Source organism: Archocentrus centrarchus, chromosome 4 (assembly GCF_007364275.1).
Source record: "Archocentrus centrarchus isolate MPI-CPG fArcCen1 chromosome 4, fArcCen1, whole genome shotgun sequence".
Lineage (NCBI taxonomy): Eukaryota > Metazoa > Chordata > Actinopteri > Cichliformes > Cichlidae > Archocentrus > Archocentrus centrarchus.
In genome coordinates this window covers 34,777,741-34,795,887 of record NC_044349.1, presented here as the reverse complement: position 1 = coordinate 34,795,887, position 18,147 = coordinate 34,777,741, and the positions used below count along the sequence as shown (strand labels likewise).

The 18,147-nt window shown below is 40.3% G+C and overlaps 1 protein-coding gene across 1 annotated transcript; it reads right to left on the bottom strand.

Moving 5' to 3' along the window:
* Window positions 1-1,058: 1,058 nt before the first annotated feature.
* Window positions 1,059-17,951, bottom strand: lmnb2 (lamin B2). The gene is made up of 13 exons (XM_030727010.1): window positions 17,504-17,951; window positions 13,165-13,301; window positions 12,907-13,063; window positions 11,243-11,368; window positions 10,921-11,019; window positions 9,020-9,091; window positions 8,808-8,933; window positions 8,439-8,659; window positions 6,080-6,317; window positions 5,610-5,717; window positions 4,766-4,885; window positions 4,587-4,667; window positions 1,059-3,485 (listed from the first exon to the last, which is right to left on the bottom strand). The coding sequence occupies exons 1-13, from the start codon at window positions 17,720-17,722 to the stop codon at window positions 3,450-3,452; spliced, it is 1,740 nt and encodes a 579-aa protein (XP_030582870.1). The 5' UTR covers window positions 17,723-17,951; the 3' UTR covers window positions 1,059-3,449.
* Window positions 17,952-18,147: the final 196 nt, after the last annotated feature.

The following is an 18,147-nucleotide window of genomic DNA, read 5'->3' as shown; positions in this document are numbered from 1 at the left end:
AGTTATGGTGTTGAAGATGAAGTGGAGCATTTTAGGTTGTCAACTTTTTTTCACTTCAATAAATTAAATCATGGTTAAAAAGCTGCATTTTGTATTATCTCATTATTTTTTGTCTAATATTAAAGTTTCTATCATCTGAAAATAAAATGACAAAAATACAAAAAAAAAAACAGGAAGTGGGCAAATACCTTTTCACAGCACCATGAATAGCACAAGAATCTTAACTGGTCTGCTAAAAATATTTGTTGTGGGTTTCCAAAGTTTTGAGTACCAGACTGAATCATTTCACCCATTTTACTGAAAACATAATTTTACAGTTGAGCAGAGAGCAGACCGGAAACAAAGTGTGCATAACGGCTATATTATCCAAAGTATGGCAAGCATAACACCTCAGGATTTTCAAAAATAAAATTTCCACTGGAAAGAGTCCTGAAAGCTGAAAGTCTCAAACTCTTAGACCTGCAGAGCAAACTGCTGTAAGGATACGGTACTATGAGGTCTTTATCGTGGGCAGTGATTATTTAATACCTTGTATGTAAGAAAGATTTTAAATTCAATTCTGGATTTAATAGAGCCAATGAAGAGAAGCCAATATGGGAGAAATCTGCTCTCTTCCTCGTCCCTGTCAGTACTCTAGCTGCAGCATTTTGGATCAGCTGAAGGCTTTTCAGGGAGCTTTTAGGACAGTCTGATAATAACAAATTACAATAGTCCAGCGTGGAAATAACTACATAAACTAGTTTTTCAGCACCACGCTGAGACAGGATGTTTCCATATTAGTTCTGCAAAACTAAACATTACATTTTAAATTTATTTTAAAAGTTATTCTAAATAATAGATACATTTTTAAATTGAAATGTAGAACCTAGATTATGTGATCCTTAAATCACCATCTGAATTTCTACAGTGACTTAAGATAAACAGTACTAGTAACCATCTCACATTTCTCATGTCAATTACACTCAAATGATAAGTGCATAAATTGTATTGTTTATGGACAGGCCTGCCTTAGCTTATAATACTGACTTGCATGCATAAAGAACACCCATGATACCAAATAGGTATGTGTAAAACATTTATTAAGTGTACAAAAAGTAGCTCAACAGTAAATCATAGATGAAAACAGACACAAGACATTCCCCAACCCCTAAATGAACAAACCATCTTTCTGCTTCAAACTTGTTGTCAGGGTTTGTTACTTTTCAGTTATTAATCAAGCAGTCGCTGCTTTCTCCCAATATGAAGTCAGAAAATAGTTCGATCATTTTTCTCAACTTTTAATGGAACACTACAAGAATAGTGTTTAGTTTATGTGGACCCTGATACTACGTACAGTCCAGTTCCCCATTTTCATTAAGTCATAAAACCCCTACCAGAACCAATCTAGGAATTGTACACATTAAAAAAAGACAGAAAAAAGTTAAACTGATTACATCATCAAGAACTAGTAAAGCACACGATACAAACACACAAGGAGAGCTGAGTTTCCTCAATAATGGACACCAGGTATGAGAAAAACCCTCATACAGTGCACTCAAATCAAACAGTACAGATGGAGAATATAGTCCACCGAAATACACATCAGACCTCTAAGTCTGAGGAGACAGGAATCTTTTACCATTGATCTCACACGCTTACAACTTTTAGTCAGTTTGATGTTTCAGATTGACAAAGCTTTCATTTTAATCTCATCATTTCATAACCTCACCTAAGAGAAGTGATGCTGCGTTCAATCCCAGGCAAAGAAAACATGGTTCTTCTATTATAGCAACCTTTCTGAATGTTACATGCATTTGAACCCACTCCTATCATGAGACAGCAAAGACTCCACTCTACTTTTTGGGTCCATGATTAATATGTGTGCCAGATTAAGATAGGTTTCCATGTCATTTCTCTCAATCCATCTGCATACATGCGCATCCTGTTTCTGCAGCTCATGATGTGATCAGCGTTTTGGCTCAGAGACGCAACATTTAGCAAGTCTGAGAAGCATTTATTTCTCAAACTTTGTTTTTTGTCAAAATGTTATTCACTGGCCTACATGTTTCTAATGTTTCCCTATGTCAGTAGTTGCAAAAAAATACTTATATTACCATTCTGAAGTTCTGTGTTTTCCTGGATAACAGACAGAGGAATCCATCGGTTTTCATGATACTACACAAATTACATATTCCTTCCTTTACAGACTACACAAGGGCAGCACAGATAAGTCTATTATCAGAAGTGTTGTCAGTTAAAATTAGCCACTAGTGTTTTTTTTTGGTCAAGAAGTCCTGGCTTTACTGAAGGAATCCCCAACAAGTATTAGCAACAGATAAAGCCAGGTTAGGTAATAAGTTGCAGTGTCATTCAACAAAAATTTAAATATTCCATAAGAACATTCAAACAATTTGTATTCAAGCAGTCTGAGGGTCATGACCTTCCTCTGGGCTGGGTTTTCAGGATTTACACAGCTGATTTGTGGCAATTACTCATTTCAGCCCAAACACAGTGAGTATAAAAGTAGTATAAGGAGTGTATATAAGGGGACTGGGTTAAACAAGGCCCTGTTTTTCCTGGAAAAGCAGGGTTCATATGAGTCACATAATTCTGCCTATGCTAGTCCTATGGAAGGTACTAAGAACAGAGGGGGCAGCACTGCCCGTTTACAGATTTGGCAGTTTTGTTTTATGCATTTTTCCTGGCTTTTATGGATTTCTGTCTACTGTAGCTTAACAGGGAAGTTAACTGCATTTAACAGAAATGCAGGTAACTTCATAACACTCCACATCCTGCAGTCTTTAGCTCTGCCAAGAAAAATAGCTCACATTTTATTTCTCTTTACCTTTGGAGAAATACGGAGGAAAAAAGGTAAGGAGCATCGTGACAGAGCGAAAAGATGGCATGAAAGCATTGGGTTGTGATCAGAAGGTCACGTAACAACCAAGTGTGCCCCAAAAGCCGTTCACTTGCAAACCAACTGTTGAACTGGGAAATCCAAGATAATTGCACAAGAATGCATTATTACATTAGCATTTGTATGCAAGTGAATGGAAGACATGAAAAAAAAATTATAATAAAACATGCAGCAGACAAAATGATGCTAAAATTAGAAACACGTTCAGAAAGGCCCTGATTTCAGAGGAGAATGGTTACTCGGTACACACTGAGTATACAGTGTGTTTTATACTGTGTGTGTGGACTCCATCATCGCTGTGTAATCCACCGATGTTGGCGTCGCAATATTTGGACTCATGACCCATATTAAAGTGGGTTCAGAAATATGGAAAGCTATAAAAACTGAGTCCATTATACCAAAATTTTTTTATCTTGAATAATAAAAACATCAAATAATGAGGCAATGGACAGGATCATATCTGAATGTCTCTAGAAGAAAAACCAGAAAATAAAAATCAAAATCAAACAAACAGTATATAAAGGTTAAAAGCCATTAGCATAACAGGAAGGCTTCACATGATGGCGCACTCTCTGGATGACACTTTGCCCTGTAGGAGAATCAAAAAAGGTTTGTTACTCTGAGGAAAAAAGAAAAAATTTCTCTCTCTCATATTATATATATAATATATATATATATATATATATATAATAATAAATAAATATATAAACACACCCAAAAATAATCACATATTTTAGTTAATTTTTAAAAACAAAGATTAATAGAAAGAGAAAGGAGGAAAAAAAGAGGAAGTAACTGGAGCCCAATGAGAAATGGATGTGTCAGAAAATGTATAGTTCCAAAGCGTGATTTAATCCATGCCCTACAGCCTCTTGATAAATGCTGGTTGAGGCATCATTTACAACCCCAATTCCAAAGAAAAGGTTGTGACACCGTGTAAAATACAAATAAAACCAGAATTCAGTATGAACTGAGGGCAGCAGTTACTGGACCTCTGGGAGAGGAACGTTGTCCCGTTCTTGTCTGAGAGGATTCTAGCTGCTCAGCAGTCCTGGGTCGTCTGTTCATATTTTTGTGCAAACTGCCAATTCCATAGGTGCTGATGAACCCCATCACAGAGATGCAGGCTTTGAACTGAGCGTTGGTAACAAGCCAAAATGACCCTCTCTTTTTTTCGACTGGGGGGGCTCGCCATCCATGTTTTCCAAAAAGAACCTTAAATTGCTTGAAATTTGAAAAACTGTTCTGTGGTCAGTCCATTGGACCTCTGCCCATCTTTACTTGTGAGAAACTCTGCTGCTCTAAGATACCCAACATGTTACATGTTCCTGCAGCCATTTCTTACTTTTCCAGCTCTTTGTTGCCACATCTCAATTTTTTTGAAACACATTCGAAATGAGCTCATATTTTTCTTAAAATGGTGCACTTTCTCAGTCTAAACATCTGTTTTCTATGGTCGATCGTGAATAAAATATGGGTTTATGAGGTTTGCAACAACACAAACAGAAAAGGACAAAAGTGACAAAATCTAACTGAACTGCAGCGAGGAGTCTCTCCCTTTGACCCAGTCATGCTTATCTACACTGATCCTAACAGAAATATGTTTTACAAAAAAAGTAAAGAGAATCAAAGTCTTTTGTGGGTCAAACATAACTCAGAGTAAAAAAAATTAAAAGAAAATCAAGTGTACCTTTTGTACCACTTTCTCCTCCTCTTCCTCTCCATCATCTACCTCCACCTGAGTGTTGGTTACGGTCCTCCTGGCCACCTCCTGTAGGACAGTCAGTCAGCCCACATGACTCAAATAAACCACATATGAAACTCCAGCAAAGAAAACTGGTTTAGTTAGGCATGCAAGGATGTCTTTACCTCGCCATCAGCATTGATCAAAAAGGTAACTATGTCACTTCCTGTGCCCCAAGAAGCCTGGCTTTTCCACAGCAAGTCAGTTGGAGGACTGTGAGCCACACCAGCATCAGCAGACCACACCTAAATGTAAAGTGCAGTTACACACATCAAGAAAATTTTTAGTCATTTACAGTGAAGAACTCTACAACACTATCTGTGCATGAAAATGATAATCAATATTACACTGCTAAAAAAAAATAATCATTACAGACAGTTACACTTTAGGGATATCAATCTGTCCAGTTAGGAAACATAAGCCATTGTTAATCCATTTCACCTGAACAGGTGCAAATAAAGCAACATGGAGAGTGGAGAGACAACGACAAGACAACAGCCCAAAAGCAAATGGTTTAAGCAGGTGGTGGCCACAGGCTGTGGCTCTCTCCTTATCCCTCATGACAGATTTTTCTCTAATTGTGCTTTTTGCAAGTGTCCTCATCACTTACTAAAAGCATGAGACTACTGATTCACACTGATGCTCAGGTTGTTCAGCTCTTGCAGGATGGCACATCCATATATATACCGTATCAAGAAGGTTTGCTGTTCTCTACCAGCACAAGAGGACAGAGAAGATACCAGAATATGGGCTGCTACGGGCTGAGAGATCTTTGAAGAGGCTCATTGTTGATGGGCTCTTTATCAGTGTTTCTTTCACCACCACTGTATAGTTGTAGCAGCAGATACCTTTTCAGAAGTGTGACAAAATGTTTGTGTGTCTGTTTTGGGTGAACTGAAACCTTTAAACCTTGATACCAAGTTGCACAAGCAAAGTGAAACAAAGTGAAACATCAAACATGCAGCTCACCGTGACAGACTGTCCGGCTTTCAGGACGTATTTTGGGGAGAACTTGTAGACAATCTCTTCACCGTTGTCAACCTGTCTCTTCAATCTCCAGTTACCCAAAGGCTGATCCTGCAAGACACGAGGAGCCTTAATACACAGATACAAAATCTTTTCTCCACTGGTGAGAAAATAGGTGGCAACAAAAAATGGTTATAGTACTTTGTCCACTCAGTTTAGGAAAAAAACAAGGCCCAATCTTCATTTTTTTTTTTTTTTAAAACCTGCAACCTAAACACAGCAATGACCGGGGGGAGGGGTAGAGGGGGCAACCCCCTGAGCAAGCCCAGACCCAAGGTATGACTGTGAGCAAACTACAGTGCTATTAAAATTGAGGGGACTGATGTGACACGAGCACCCGACTGCTGGTCAACAGTGCACATCCACACCTCCTCCCCAAAACAATCAATGTCTAAGGTGCAGACAGCACACACCTGCTCAGTATCGTTGGTAAGTGTGACTGCATTTCCATCCATGTCAGTTGGTGATATGGTGACAGCTCCACTAGAGGTAGCCTCTTCTGACACCAGCAGTTGCTCCTCTCCTCTTCCAATCTCTGGCATTTCTTTAGCCTCTGCCTCCACTCTCTTCCTCTTGGAAGAGCGAGAGGATGAAGATCCTGTTAATCTGGAAACGGTGACTCGAGAAGATGGGCTGGGGGACAGCTTCAGTCTAAAACAAACACATTTACCATTGAATCATTAGCTATCCGCACAGACAGGTCTGAGCTGTCAAGAGGTAGGCAGACAACAACCACCATTAAAATGAAAATAACAAAAACAAGAGCAACACTGAGAAGGTGCCAATGCTGTTTTGGATTTGTAACATCATGTTCTGAGGTGGGTTATTTGTATAGATGTGGACCAACAACTGGCAAACCAACACTGAAGTTTTTGTGGAATTTCAAAGTCAAAAAGTAAAATTACATGACAGAGTGATGGCGCTCGGTCAGCATGCACCTCTTGTGATAGAGAACAATTGTGTAAAGTAGGCCTGTGAAACTAGTCAAATTTCAATTTCAGCTCCAAATGACCACTAAAACTGTAACTGGCAAAAAGCAATCATTGAAATTATTTTCCTATCTTCCACATTACATCTGTCAAGTATTCTCTTCACCCTGACTTATGCTGCAGCGTTAAGTCTTTGCAGGGCCTACAACAGGGGTGTCCAAAATTGCAGCCCGCAGGCCGCTTCCAGCCCCACGAATTGATGTCAAAAATAACGTACAATTTGGCCCTTTAAGTTACTTTTTTGACATTTCACCTTCCCTTCCAATTAAGAGGGTTAAGCGAAATGTCAACAAAGTAACTTAAAGGGCCAAATTGTACGTTATTTTTGACATCAACTCGCGGATCGGAAGTGGGCATGACTAGAAGCGGCCCGTGGGCCGCAAGTTTGGACACCCCTGGCCTACAATGTAACCATTGGCCAGCACCCTGCAACTATGCATGTGCAAAGTGCATTACGTGTTAATTACAGTTAAACACCGAGCGGGGAATCAATGTCATAACTTGACGTGCACCTCCCAAGAAATGTAACTACAGGTTGGGTTGATTTTGATTGGCCTTTTCAGTACGGTCAAGTCCTCCCATGCATTTCTGGCTATTTTTATGCTGCAGTTTTCAAATTCATCAGTATTTGTTTCTATTGACCGGCACTGCCTGGAATTGACCAGGACACGACTGCACAGTAATTAACACACACACACATGAACACAGATTTGCTACACGGTGGTATCTGCACCATCCGGCAACACGACCAATCTGTTCAACCAGCCGAAGTTCAAACACTGCAGCCCTGCCAGTATAACCAGTCTCTGTTGCCAGTATAACCAGTGTTTGCTGTGTTGATCTGAATAATTATGATTTAGTCTGAAGCTGAACATGTTTTGCTCTGGGCTATAACGAGCCAGCCTCCATGTTCTTGGTTTGAGGTACTGACTGGAATTAATTGACTATAGATTTTGCACATGTGTACAGGATCTTTCAGGATGTTGTGGCAGTACACTAAAAGGTCACCAAATTTATTTGGTTTAAATAATTTGATCCTATTTCTTAGTATTATAAAGGCATGATAACTGGCATTACCTTTCTATTTATTTATTATTTGTGTTTAATCTATAATGTATTTGTTGTAATGTATTTTTAATATTTTATTTATATATTTATTTTACTTTTAATTTCATTTTCAATTTAGTATGTATTTATTTTCAAGAGACTGCAGGAGTGCACTAGATTTCAAGGTATCCACGGGTCTTTAAGTTTAATAAATGAAGTGTGTTTACAAAGGCAACTGTGTTAAATAATCGTGATTTCAATTTTGACCAAAATATTTGTGATTATGTTTCTTTCCATAATCGAGCTGCCCTAGTGTAAAGTTTGAGTGGTCTAGCTTGAACATTATAGACGTTTTGGCCAACATTGAAGTTTTTGTGGAACAGACGCCACACACTACATGGATGTGACTACAGAGCTCATAAAGATTCCAATTTGGCCAGTTTTGATACCACGAGGGGAAGAGGAATAAATTTGAGACAGGGCAGAACTGACTGTTTGCTACCTAGCTCCCACAATGTTACTGTTTATAGCCAAAGTTGCTATCTTAATAACATCACAGAATTGCTAATAGTTAAACATTAGCAATGGCATGTGTGCCAGCCAAGTTTGTTTGTTTTGTTTTTTTTAAAATAAACTCTGTCCCCCAGGAGTAAGCTAGTTTAATGATCTGAGGACATGGGGCTATATACAGATTTATTTATTATCAGTTTATAAAGCACACCACAAATGTGTGTACCTGTGTTCCTCTCCCTCCAGCAGTTTCCGGTATGCATTGATCTCCATATCTAGAGCGAGCTTCACATCCAGCAGCTCCTGGTATTCACTGAGCTGAGTGTTCATCCTGTCTCTCAGCTCAGTCATTTCCTGTTCTTTTGCTTCAATGGCACGACGGTGCTTGTCTCGCTCAGCCGACAGACTTTCTTCCAGCTCTCTGATACGATCTTCTGAGGCAGCCACCTAAAATGCAAATGTACACACACACCAGACCATTAAAACCAATTAGTAAAGCGGCAGAAATCATGAGCTGAATGGGAGAAGTAGTTCAAAGTGTGGGAACTGTGGGAGAAGTCTAGATTTGGGTGTACAGGTGATCATAAACACAAACCTGTTTCTGCAGAGCACTGAGCTGATATCCAAGGCTCTCTATTCTCGTACGGGACTCCTGCACCTCCTCCCTCGCTGAACTCATTGCCTTGTCATTAATCTCAGAGGACACTTTGGCATTATCCAACTGGAGAGCAAAGAAGACAGAACATTTGAAAACATGCAGCATAAAAACACAAAAAGGTGTGTGTGTGTGTTTGATTTGTCTCTCACCTTTGCCTGAAACGTGTGCTCCAGTTCTTCCTTATAGAGAGAGACTTGCTCATCATGTTGTCTCCTCAGATCCTGGTGGAATTATACAACTCTGATTAATGCTTATTCTCAAAAGAAAGCCCACTGAGCAGTGCTGACAAAGACACAAAGGTGAACCGTAGTATCAAAACTGAAAACCCAGTTATTTAGAATGATTACTCGTTGACTTTGTAAACACACTGCATTTACTGCATTTAAAGAACACTGAAAACCTTGAAATCTGGAGCACTCCTACAATCTCTTAAAATAAATAAATACATAAGCAGAACATGTTCAGCTTCAGACTAAATCAGAATTATTCAGACCAACACAGCAAACACTGGTTATACTGGCAGGTCTGCAGTGGTTCAACTTCAGCTGGATGACGTTCATTCCGATAGTTTCAGCAATAACTGTTATTCTCTCACTGATAAACTGTAGTTTCAACTAGGACCTACTCAACGCAACTTAGTTCTGTTTTGTTTCCATTACAATTGCACACCACCTCAATGTGGGTGGAGTCGATATAGCAACGCAGGCAGAAGCCATTTGATGTAATCTGTAGGCAGCCCAAACGCATCCATTAGCTCAAAGACCTCCTGATACACTCTTATTTCTCATCTGCCTCCAAGGACAAACGTCTGCAACTCGTTGTTGGTTTGTGTCTCCATTTCCCTTGCTGTCAGGTTTTTAAAATGGTGCGTTTGATTCTAGTAAAGGAGTCGTTCTTGTGACTCAGCTAGTGATGACACTCCCTGGCCAATCAGTGGTATGCTGTTCCTGGACATCACATTTTTGGATCACCTTGGATTGCTTGGAACCCTGGCTGAGTGGGTACTTTATAATTAAAAAAAAAAAAAAAAAAAAACAGGTAACCAGACCTAACAGAAAACTTTACAAACCGTGCCGAGTTGCGCTGTGTAGGTAGCAGTGGAAATGCAGCATAACAGTAAGCTGATATAAGGGAAGAAAGGTCAGGAGCATGTGAGTTTGATCCAAGCTGTTCTACCATGGTGCAGACAGGAAGAGAAATGAAGTAGACTTGAAGGAACAATAGGTGAGGAATCAGGAATTTGAAGCTGGAAATTGAAGGTGTGATGCTGAATATTGTTGTTGTGTATGCCATGCAGGTTGAATGTCAGTCAGAAGAGAGGAATTCTGGATGAAGTTGGATCAGGTGGCAGAGAGAGTGGTGACTGCAGCAGACTTCAGTGGACATATAGGTGAAGGGAATAGAGGTAATGAGGCGTTGGGCAGTTTTGGTGTTAAGGAGAAAAGCAGAAGAACAGATGGTAGTGGATTTAGCAAAAATAATGGAAATGAATGTGATAACAAAATACGTCAAAAGAGAGGAACATCCTCCACTCTATCACCCTAATGAATGAAGAGCATGTTGAGAAGTTAGGAGTACTCTGAAGGACTCATGAACGACAAAAACAAGAAAGTGAATGGATGGAGGAAAATGAATGCATCAAGAAGTGCAGGGGATTAGTACGGAGGAAGTCAGGACAGCTCCGAAGAGGATAGAGTGGAAGGATGGCTGGACCTGTAGCCATCCAGTATTGTTCTAATCTTTATTTTAAAAGAATTCTGCCTCTGTCCATGTCACTGCCATTAATAGACTAATCAGTTTGTTTTTCATACAGTGCTTGTCTAAAATGAAAGTGTCTTTGGTGATTGTGTAACCAATGAGAGTCAGATGAGAGCATTTCAGCCAACCAACCAGACTCCCTAAAGACTTTACATGTGTGATGTGACTGGCTGCTACTTATTATTTGTATTATGAAATTTAATAATTTCTTTTTCATTGATACTACTATACCTTTCAATATACTGTGTTGTAACAACAACAGACATGGCAACATCAGCAATTTAAATCATACCTGTAAAGCTTGTGCCAGTTTGAACTCATAGTCCTGTCTGACTCCAGAGTCCACCTCCACTATTCTCTGCTCATGCCGATGCCGAGACTCCCGCACCTCCTGAACACAAGAAGAGAGTGAAGTGTAACCAAAATGCCACAGGTCCACTAAAGCAATATTCATGTTGCGCTCAGTCAAGTTAACCCCAAAAAATATTTACCACTCTTTTCCATATTCCAAAAAAAACAAAAATAAGACTGCCGAATCACACTTGCTTATGCAAAGTTAAGCTTTAAGGCAGTCTTGTGTACACGCACAGTATACGCCGCCACCCCCCCCTTACCTCTTCAAACATCGTCTTCCTGAACTCCAGCTCTTCACTCAGTGACTGACAGCGGTTCTCCAAGTCCACACGCATCAGTGTCTCTGCCTCCAGCTGGCGTTTAGCAACAGCATGGCTGTCCTCTGCCTACATACCATATAAGACCATGACATTCATTAGCACACAAACAACATTAGGCTAACGTGAGCAAACAACATTTTTCATGTTCGTTTGGCATACTGAGAGGGCTTAGTGGGTAAGAAAGTATTTAGTGGGATGAATATGTGCATATCTGTGCTTTTACTACAATCTTAATCTGGTCTGTCAGTCTCTCTGTTCAACTTGATACATACATGGAAATACAGCATACAAGGCAAAAGCAGAGTTTGTACAATTCTAACCAACTTGAAACTCAATGTTTGGTATGACCACCTTTATTCTTCAACCTAGCCTAAACTCTGTCAGGAAAGCATTGTTGTAATTTCTTTACGTACCATTAGACTCCATTCTGAATAGTAAACCTCTGCATGAACCGAATCATCTGTAAACTTTTCAGATGTTTTGGAAGGAAAAAACTATTTGATTTAAGTTGAAGTCTTATTTGAACTTTTGGACAGAGGCCATTTTTATCCATCTGCACATTATATTTTTATTTAAAAATAAAAATTGTACTCACTTTAATATGCATTGTTTATTTGAGATTTATTGTGATGTCACATTAATGTTAAAAGTACATTTGATTAGTTTCAAACTCGTATTTTTATGGGTCATTTTAATTGTAAGAAGAGACAAGGTGATAGGTGAGCAGGTTTGAACAGATGAGCTAAGATTGAAATAATCGTTGACTAATCAATAAAAAAAATTGACAGATTATTCGACTACCAAAATAATCTTTAGTTGCAGCACTAGTCTCCATGGAGAGTCTGATGTTTCTCTAAAAGCATTAAACATCTTTCCATGAAAAATCAATTAGTTAAATTCAAAATCATTTATATAGCACCAAAGCACAACAAACAGTCGCCTCAAGGTGCTTTTTATTGTAAGGTAAAGACCCTACAATAATACAGAGAAAACCCAATAGTCAAAATGACCCCCTATGAGCAAGCACTTAGCAACAGTTGGAAGGAAAAACTCCCTTTTAACAGGAAGAAAGCTCCAGCAGAACCAGGCTGAGGGACTGTTTGGGGGTGAGGGGAGGGAGACTAGACAAAAGACACACTGTGGAGGAGATCCAGAGAATAATAACTGAGACAGAGAGAGTGAAAAGAGGCGAATGAAGAAGAAACACTGAATCAAGTATAGTAATTATTGTAGGGTCCTTTACCTTACAATATAAAGCACCTTGAGGCGACTGTTTATTGTGATTTGGTCCAAATTCCACAGATGAGCCTGAAAGCTGAAGGCTCTGCCCCTCATTCTACTCTTAGGTATTCTAGGAACCACAAGTAAGGTGGTTAAATACCAGGTTTCTAAGATTATATTGATAAATTTACATGTGAGGACATAATTTGCAGTTGAGAAAGCTTATAAAAATCACAATATATAGCAATTTCTGTTACTCAGCATTTCGCAAAAATTGCAATATTGTACCATAAGTTAATTGTGGTGATGATGATATATTATGGGGTCTCTGAATTAACCACTTCAAGATTTTTTTCTGACAGGAAAACATGAATCTTACTAACCTTTGCCAGCAGGTTCTTGACATCAGCTAGCTCAGAAGTCAGAGCAGCATTCTGGCTTAGAGCTGTAGAAAGAGCTGCTTCACTCTTATTCAGCTGGCCTTCCAAACCACTGGCCCTGGACAGTGCTGCAGCAAGATCACCATCTTTTTTCTTGACACTGGAACACACGGACAGAGGAGGCAGAACACAATTATTGTCCAAATGTCCAGCCATATGAATACATTCTCAGTCAAAGAAATGTAGCTGATAAGGCATTACTTGTGTGTAGCTTCCTCCAGGTCAGCATGAGCCTTGCCGAGATCTATCTGGAGCCTGGCTCTCTCTCTAGCAGTTTCATCCAAAACCCGTCGAGCATCAGCTAACTCTGCCTCATACAGAGCCTTTAGTCCTGTTACCTAAAGAGAACACACAACTTGTTACTGGATGGCTTGCCTAGATGAAAAAAGAAACACTACTCGCTGACCGTGTTTGAATGGACAGTCTCCCTAGATGCTGCATATTTCTAAATTTTTGCCTTAAAAATCCAAACCTTTGTCTTCTGAAATTCCAAATTTTTACTTTATCAGACTTGCTCATAAAGTAAAAAAGTAGTATCATTGCTATAGGACTATACACTAAACAAAATCATTAAAAACATACAATACAATTAATGCACATTGTGGCTCCATAATAAGTGTTTAAATTCGAGCAAATTGGTGCATATTCCCCACTTGCCCTGCGGGCAGTCTTTGTCCTCTAGCTATTACTCCACATCTATGTCCAGTTGGTTAACCATCACAAGTTTGTCTGGATCTGGAAGTCCCACAGGATCTTTGCATGGTCATTCTCTACTACCCATGGGGACACACCCCATTCTTACCTTACTGACTACAAGGTCGTACTAGGCACAGATGTTCCTGTATACTATACCAGCCACTTTGTTATGGCATTCCATGTATCCCCTGTCTGCTAGCATCCTGCACCCTGCTGCCATGCGCTGGATTGTCTCACAATGCACAGCCTGCACCTGGGGTCTTGCCTGGTGTGACAGACCCGGCCTCTATGGATCTTGTGCTAAGAGCTTGCTCCTGTGCTGCCATTATTAGTGCCTCTGTGCTGTATTTCAGCCCAGCTTTGTCCAGAAATTGGCAGGATATTTTGATATGAGCCACTTCTTCTATTTGCTGGTGGTACACGCTGTACAGGAGCCCTTCCTTCCATGATGGTTCCTGTTCTTCTTCCTTCTTAGGTTTCTGCTGCCTGAGGTGTGTGTATCTATCTATCTATCTATCTATATCTATATCTATATATCTATCTATATATATATATATATATTAGGGCTGCAACGATTCATCGATTAACTCGATTAAATCGATTCTAAAAATTTATCGACACAAATTTACTGTGTCGATGCTTCGTTTAAACTCTGCAGCGCTCAGCTGTCTCGGTGTAAGCTGCGCTCCTCACTAGCATTAGCAGCATTAGTGCTGACGTTTTTTTGTGGGTTTATTGGGGGCTGGCAAACCAACATAGAACTGCATTACCGCCACCTACTGGACTGGAGTGTGAATCACTCACGTATACACAAGCACACATTCTAAAAAGCTCTCCGTCGCTGCGATGGATTTCATTTAACACAGAGTGGATCATCACTAGAGTTGCCACCTGTCTCGTAAAATACAGAACCCCGTATGTTACGGGACTCCGTGGAATACGGCTCCGTAACATGCCGTGTTCCGTACTTTACGGCACGGGTGGCAACTGTCGCTGACATGCATTTCCACGCCTCCACTGCTCTCTGTGTGTGTTGTGCTCGCTGAGAATTCCAGCTGCTATTTTTGTCTTTACTTCAGCTGTAGCTACCAGAACTGGTTTGCTAGCGAGCGCGGGCCATTAGCACTAGCGATGGTTCGGTACCGGAAGGCCCGCCCCCCAGGACCGAGGGGCTCCTTCAAAATATTTTTTATACTTTAATCCCTTATTAGTGACTAAATATAGACCTGCAGTAGAAACGTATTTTCGAGAATGCTTGTGAATACAAAGCATTACACCATTACTCACACATGCGCCATGGCTCCCGCAGCCACTAGTTTTTCAAAACACTCATAGCAGGCAGCGGTTTTAACTGCGCAAGCGCAAAGAGGCGAAGCTGTGACGGTGAGCTCAAGTAGTGAAAAAGGAAACGTTTTTCCAGCGTCCAAAACAGCAGCTTTTTCTTTTAGTAACCACCATTAAATCTGTGAAACAGCTGGAGGTCCTTCATCAAGCACCTGATCAGCAAGTGTTAAGGTGAAGAAAAGAGAACTTTGTAGCTGCTCCATTCACCGCTGTTTGTTCACATGGCGAGAAACTGCATTACGGAAGTTAAAATATGCAGATAAACTGTTAATAAAAAAAGTATTTCTTATCCGATTACTCGATTAATCGCTGGAATAATCGATAGAATACTCGATTACTAAAATAATGGTTTTATGCAGCCCTAATATATATATATATATATATATATATATATATATATATATATATATATATATATATATAGACACACACAGAAAATTTCTCAGGCTGGAGGTACTGGATGGGGGATGGTACCGAACATTCACTTGCTAGAGCTAATGACCGCGCCCACTAGCACACTGTCAAAACAGTGATCATTCCAAAAGGCAACAGCTTAAGTTGTCAGCCTTGCGCAGCACTGGGTGATCAGGCTAGAATCCTGCTTGTTATCCAACTTAGTATTTTTATATGACCTTAGCATACTATTGAAATGTGTCACTGGAGTTCAAAGGACATTTGTAGAATTTTGTATTCCTTTGTACAGTTGCAACACTGTTAGTGTTAGCCATGTTGCTAACTATTGGCAGCTACCTGTAGCAGTTGAAATGTGACTCACTTTTAAAAATGAACCACAAACATTGACCAATGAATTCTGTTAGCATTTGGCATACCACCTAATGCCTCATTTCCACTCGACTCCCTTTAAAGGGTTTTCCTGGTCCCCGGTACCTTTTTCAGTACCTTCTGAGCCGCAGTTACATGTGAGCTGAGTGGGGCCAAAAATGTGACGAAAACAGAATGCACGCCATTGATTGGCCAGGAAGTAACATCACTAGATGAGTCATGAGAGCAACTCCTTCACAAGAATCAAACCTGTTGTTTTTGAAACCTGGCAACAAGGGAAATGGCTACAAACTAACCAACACACTCACTAACCACACAGACGTTTTTGTGCTCGGTGGCTGACAGCAAAACCAGAGGAAGTTAGATGGCGCAACCGTTTGTTTTGCATATAAATGAGATCACAGAACTTTTGGGTTGCCTTGCTGTAATGACCGGCCCAAATTGAGGCAGTACTCAGTTGTAATGGAAAATGATCAAAACTGAGCAGAGCTGAGCAGGTATGCGTGGAAAAGAGGCATGAAGTAACCATAAGGTTAGCATGCAGAACAAGTAGCATCCATTGAGAGGTTGCTAACATAAACACTGAGGGTTACTAATTTAAACTCTCCTCTTTGTAAAATGAGGAACATTGGAACAGACCTCAATTAGTAATGCCTGTAGGTAATGAACATAGTCACTGCTTCTGTGTTCATCTGCGGTGATGGTGGTTGCTAGGTTACAAGGAAAACAAAATGATGCTGTGAGGTGCAACACAGTGTCTTTGCAACACCACTGGCTGAAACACCAAGTAGTAACAAAGGGCCAAAAGTTATCTACTGTTGGTTTAGTGTTTTTTTTTTTTTTTTTTTTTTTTTGTTGTTTTTTTTTTAAGTAGTTCCTTTAAAAACTACTTCCATTACAGGGGCACTACATGTGAGCCAACACCAACTCACAGCATAAAAGAATAAATGATCTACCAGTCTTCAAAGAGTTTTTAATAATTTGGTTACGGGTAACTTAGTATTATGAACAAAAAAGGTTTAGACTCTTAAAACAACAACAACATAAGCTAATAAAGAAGAAACACCATATCATATAAAATAAGGTCACATATTAAAAAAGAATACACAGAAGCACAAGTTTCAACTTTAAGGCAACTGTGCAAAATTATGACAGCACCATTTCCATTTTTGCATGGCAGGTTTTGTTGACGTTCATCAGATTTAACCCCAAAACATACCAAAGTAGCGTCAAAATTACACTAGCTACTGGCTGAGTTTTAACTTAGGATTGTTAAACTTTTTTTTATACTTTAAGAAAGTTTTTGTTTTGTTTGTTTATTTTTTGCGTGTTAATCGTTAAAAATAAATAAATCAATCAAATGAAGCCCATGATTTAATTTTTTTTAAATCACGGGGCAGAGATTGGCGCGCAGAGCCACCCGCTCAGAGCTTCCGGTCCGGTCACATTTGAATACAGTTGCCATGCGGGTCTCTACCGTAAACGATGAAAAAGCCAACCGCATCCATAAATTTGATCAGTACACATACCTGCGCTCACGGGCTTCTTACACAGTTAACCATAGTTAACGTGAGTTATTACTAAAGCTCTGAAACTGTGCCCACCAGGTCTGTCTGAACTGGATGTGTCCGCGCATGTTTCTTAATGACGTTACATTTTTCCAGCCCTGATCAAATGCTGGGATTCACATTTGTTGGAATACTTTCATTTGACTAACCTCTCTAGTGGTCACCTCCTCTTTCTCAGACACTTTGACCATAAGCCGGTCGTTCTCCAGCTCCAGAGCCCGCACACGGTCGATGTAGACAGCCAGCCTGTCGTTCAGATGCTGCAGCTCCTGTTTCTCCTGTAAGCGAGATATCCGTGTCGGGGAGAGAGGGGTAGAGGCCGCTGACCGGCCAGCTTCGCGGCTTGGAGTAGCGCTTGCAGTCGCCATAACGGTTCCTTCAACAATTCTGCCCGAGTTTTCTTCACCGCTCAGTAAGCAACAGAAAACAAACTGTTGTATCTAATGGCTCTGTTAAACCGGGATGCTAAACAGCTTCTGTGCTTGGTCGACGCCAGGATCTGAATCAATGAGCAGCGGACGGTTTACACCTCGAGCTGATTCCAAGATGGCCGCTGCCAAGACCGCGCCAAAAGCAGAGGACGCTTCCTGTCCGCGGTGGCTGATGGGAGAGCGGATGGAACGGAGGTGTAGGCCGCGCCGTTTCCTCGTGGCGGACAGATTACGTCAGCAGCACCTCCTGTCACACAATTGGACCTTCATCCATGTTCAGAAAATGTCCTGGGACGTTAAGTTATAAATGGAAGCGCAGCTCACTACCGTGACTGCAGTTCTGAGGCACATACTTGGCAAAA

Bases quoted from the DNA above. Each gene is read 5' to 3' on its own strand.
- lmnb2 (XM_030727010.1), bottom strand. From the start codon at position 17,722: ATGGCGACTGCAAGCGCTACTCCAAGCCGCGAAGCTGGCCGGTCAGCG. The intron at 11,369-12,906 runs GTTAGTAAGATT...TATGGTATGTAG, and splicing joins TCAAGAACCTGCTGGCAAAG to GCAGAGGACAGCCATGCTGT. The intron at 4,886-5,609 runs GTGAGCTGCATG...CTTTACATTTAG, and splicing joins AAGCCGGACAGTCTGTCACG to GTGTGGTCTGCTGATGCTGG.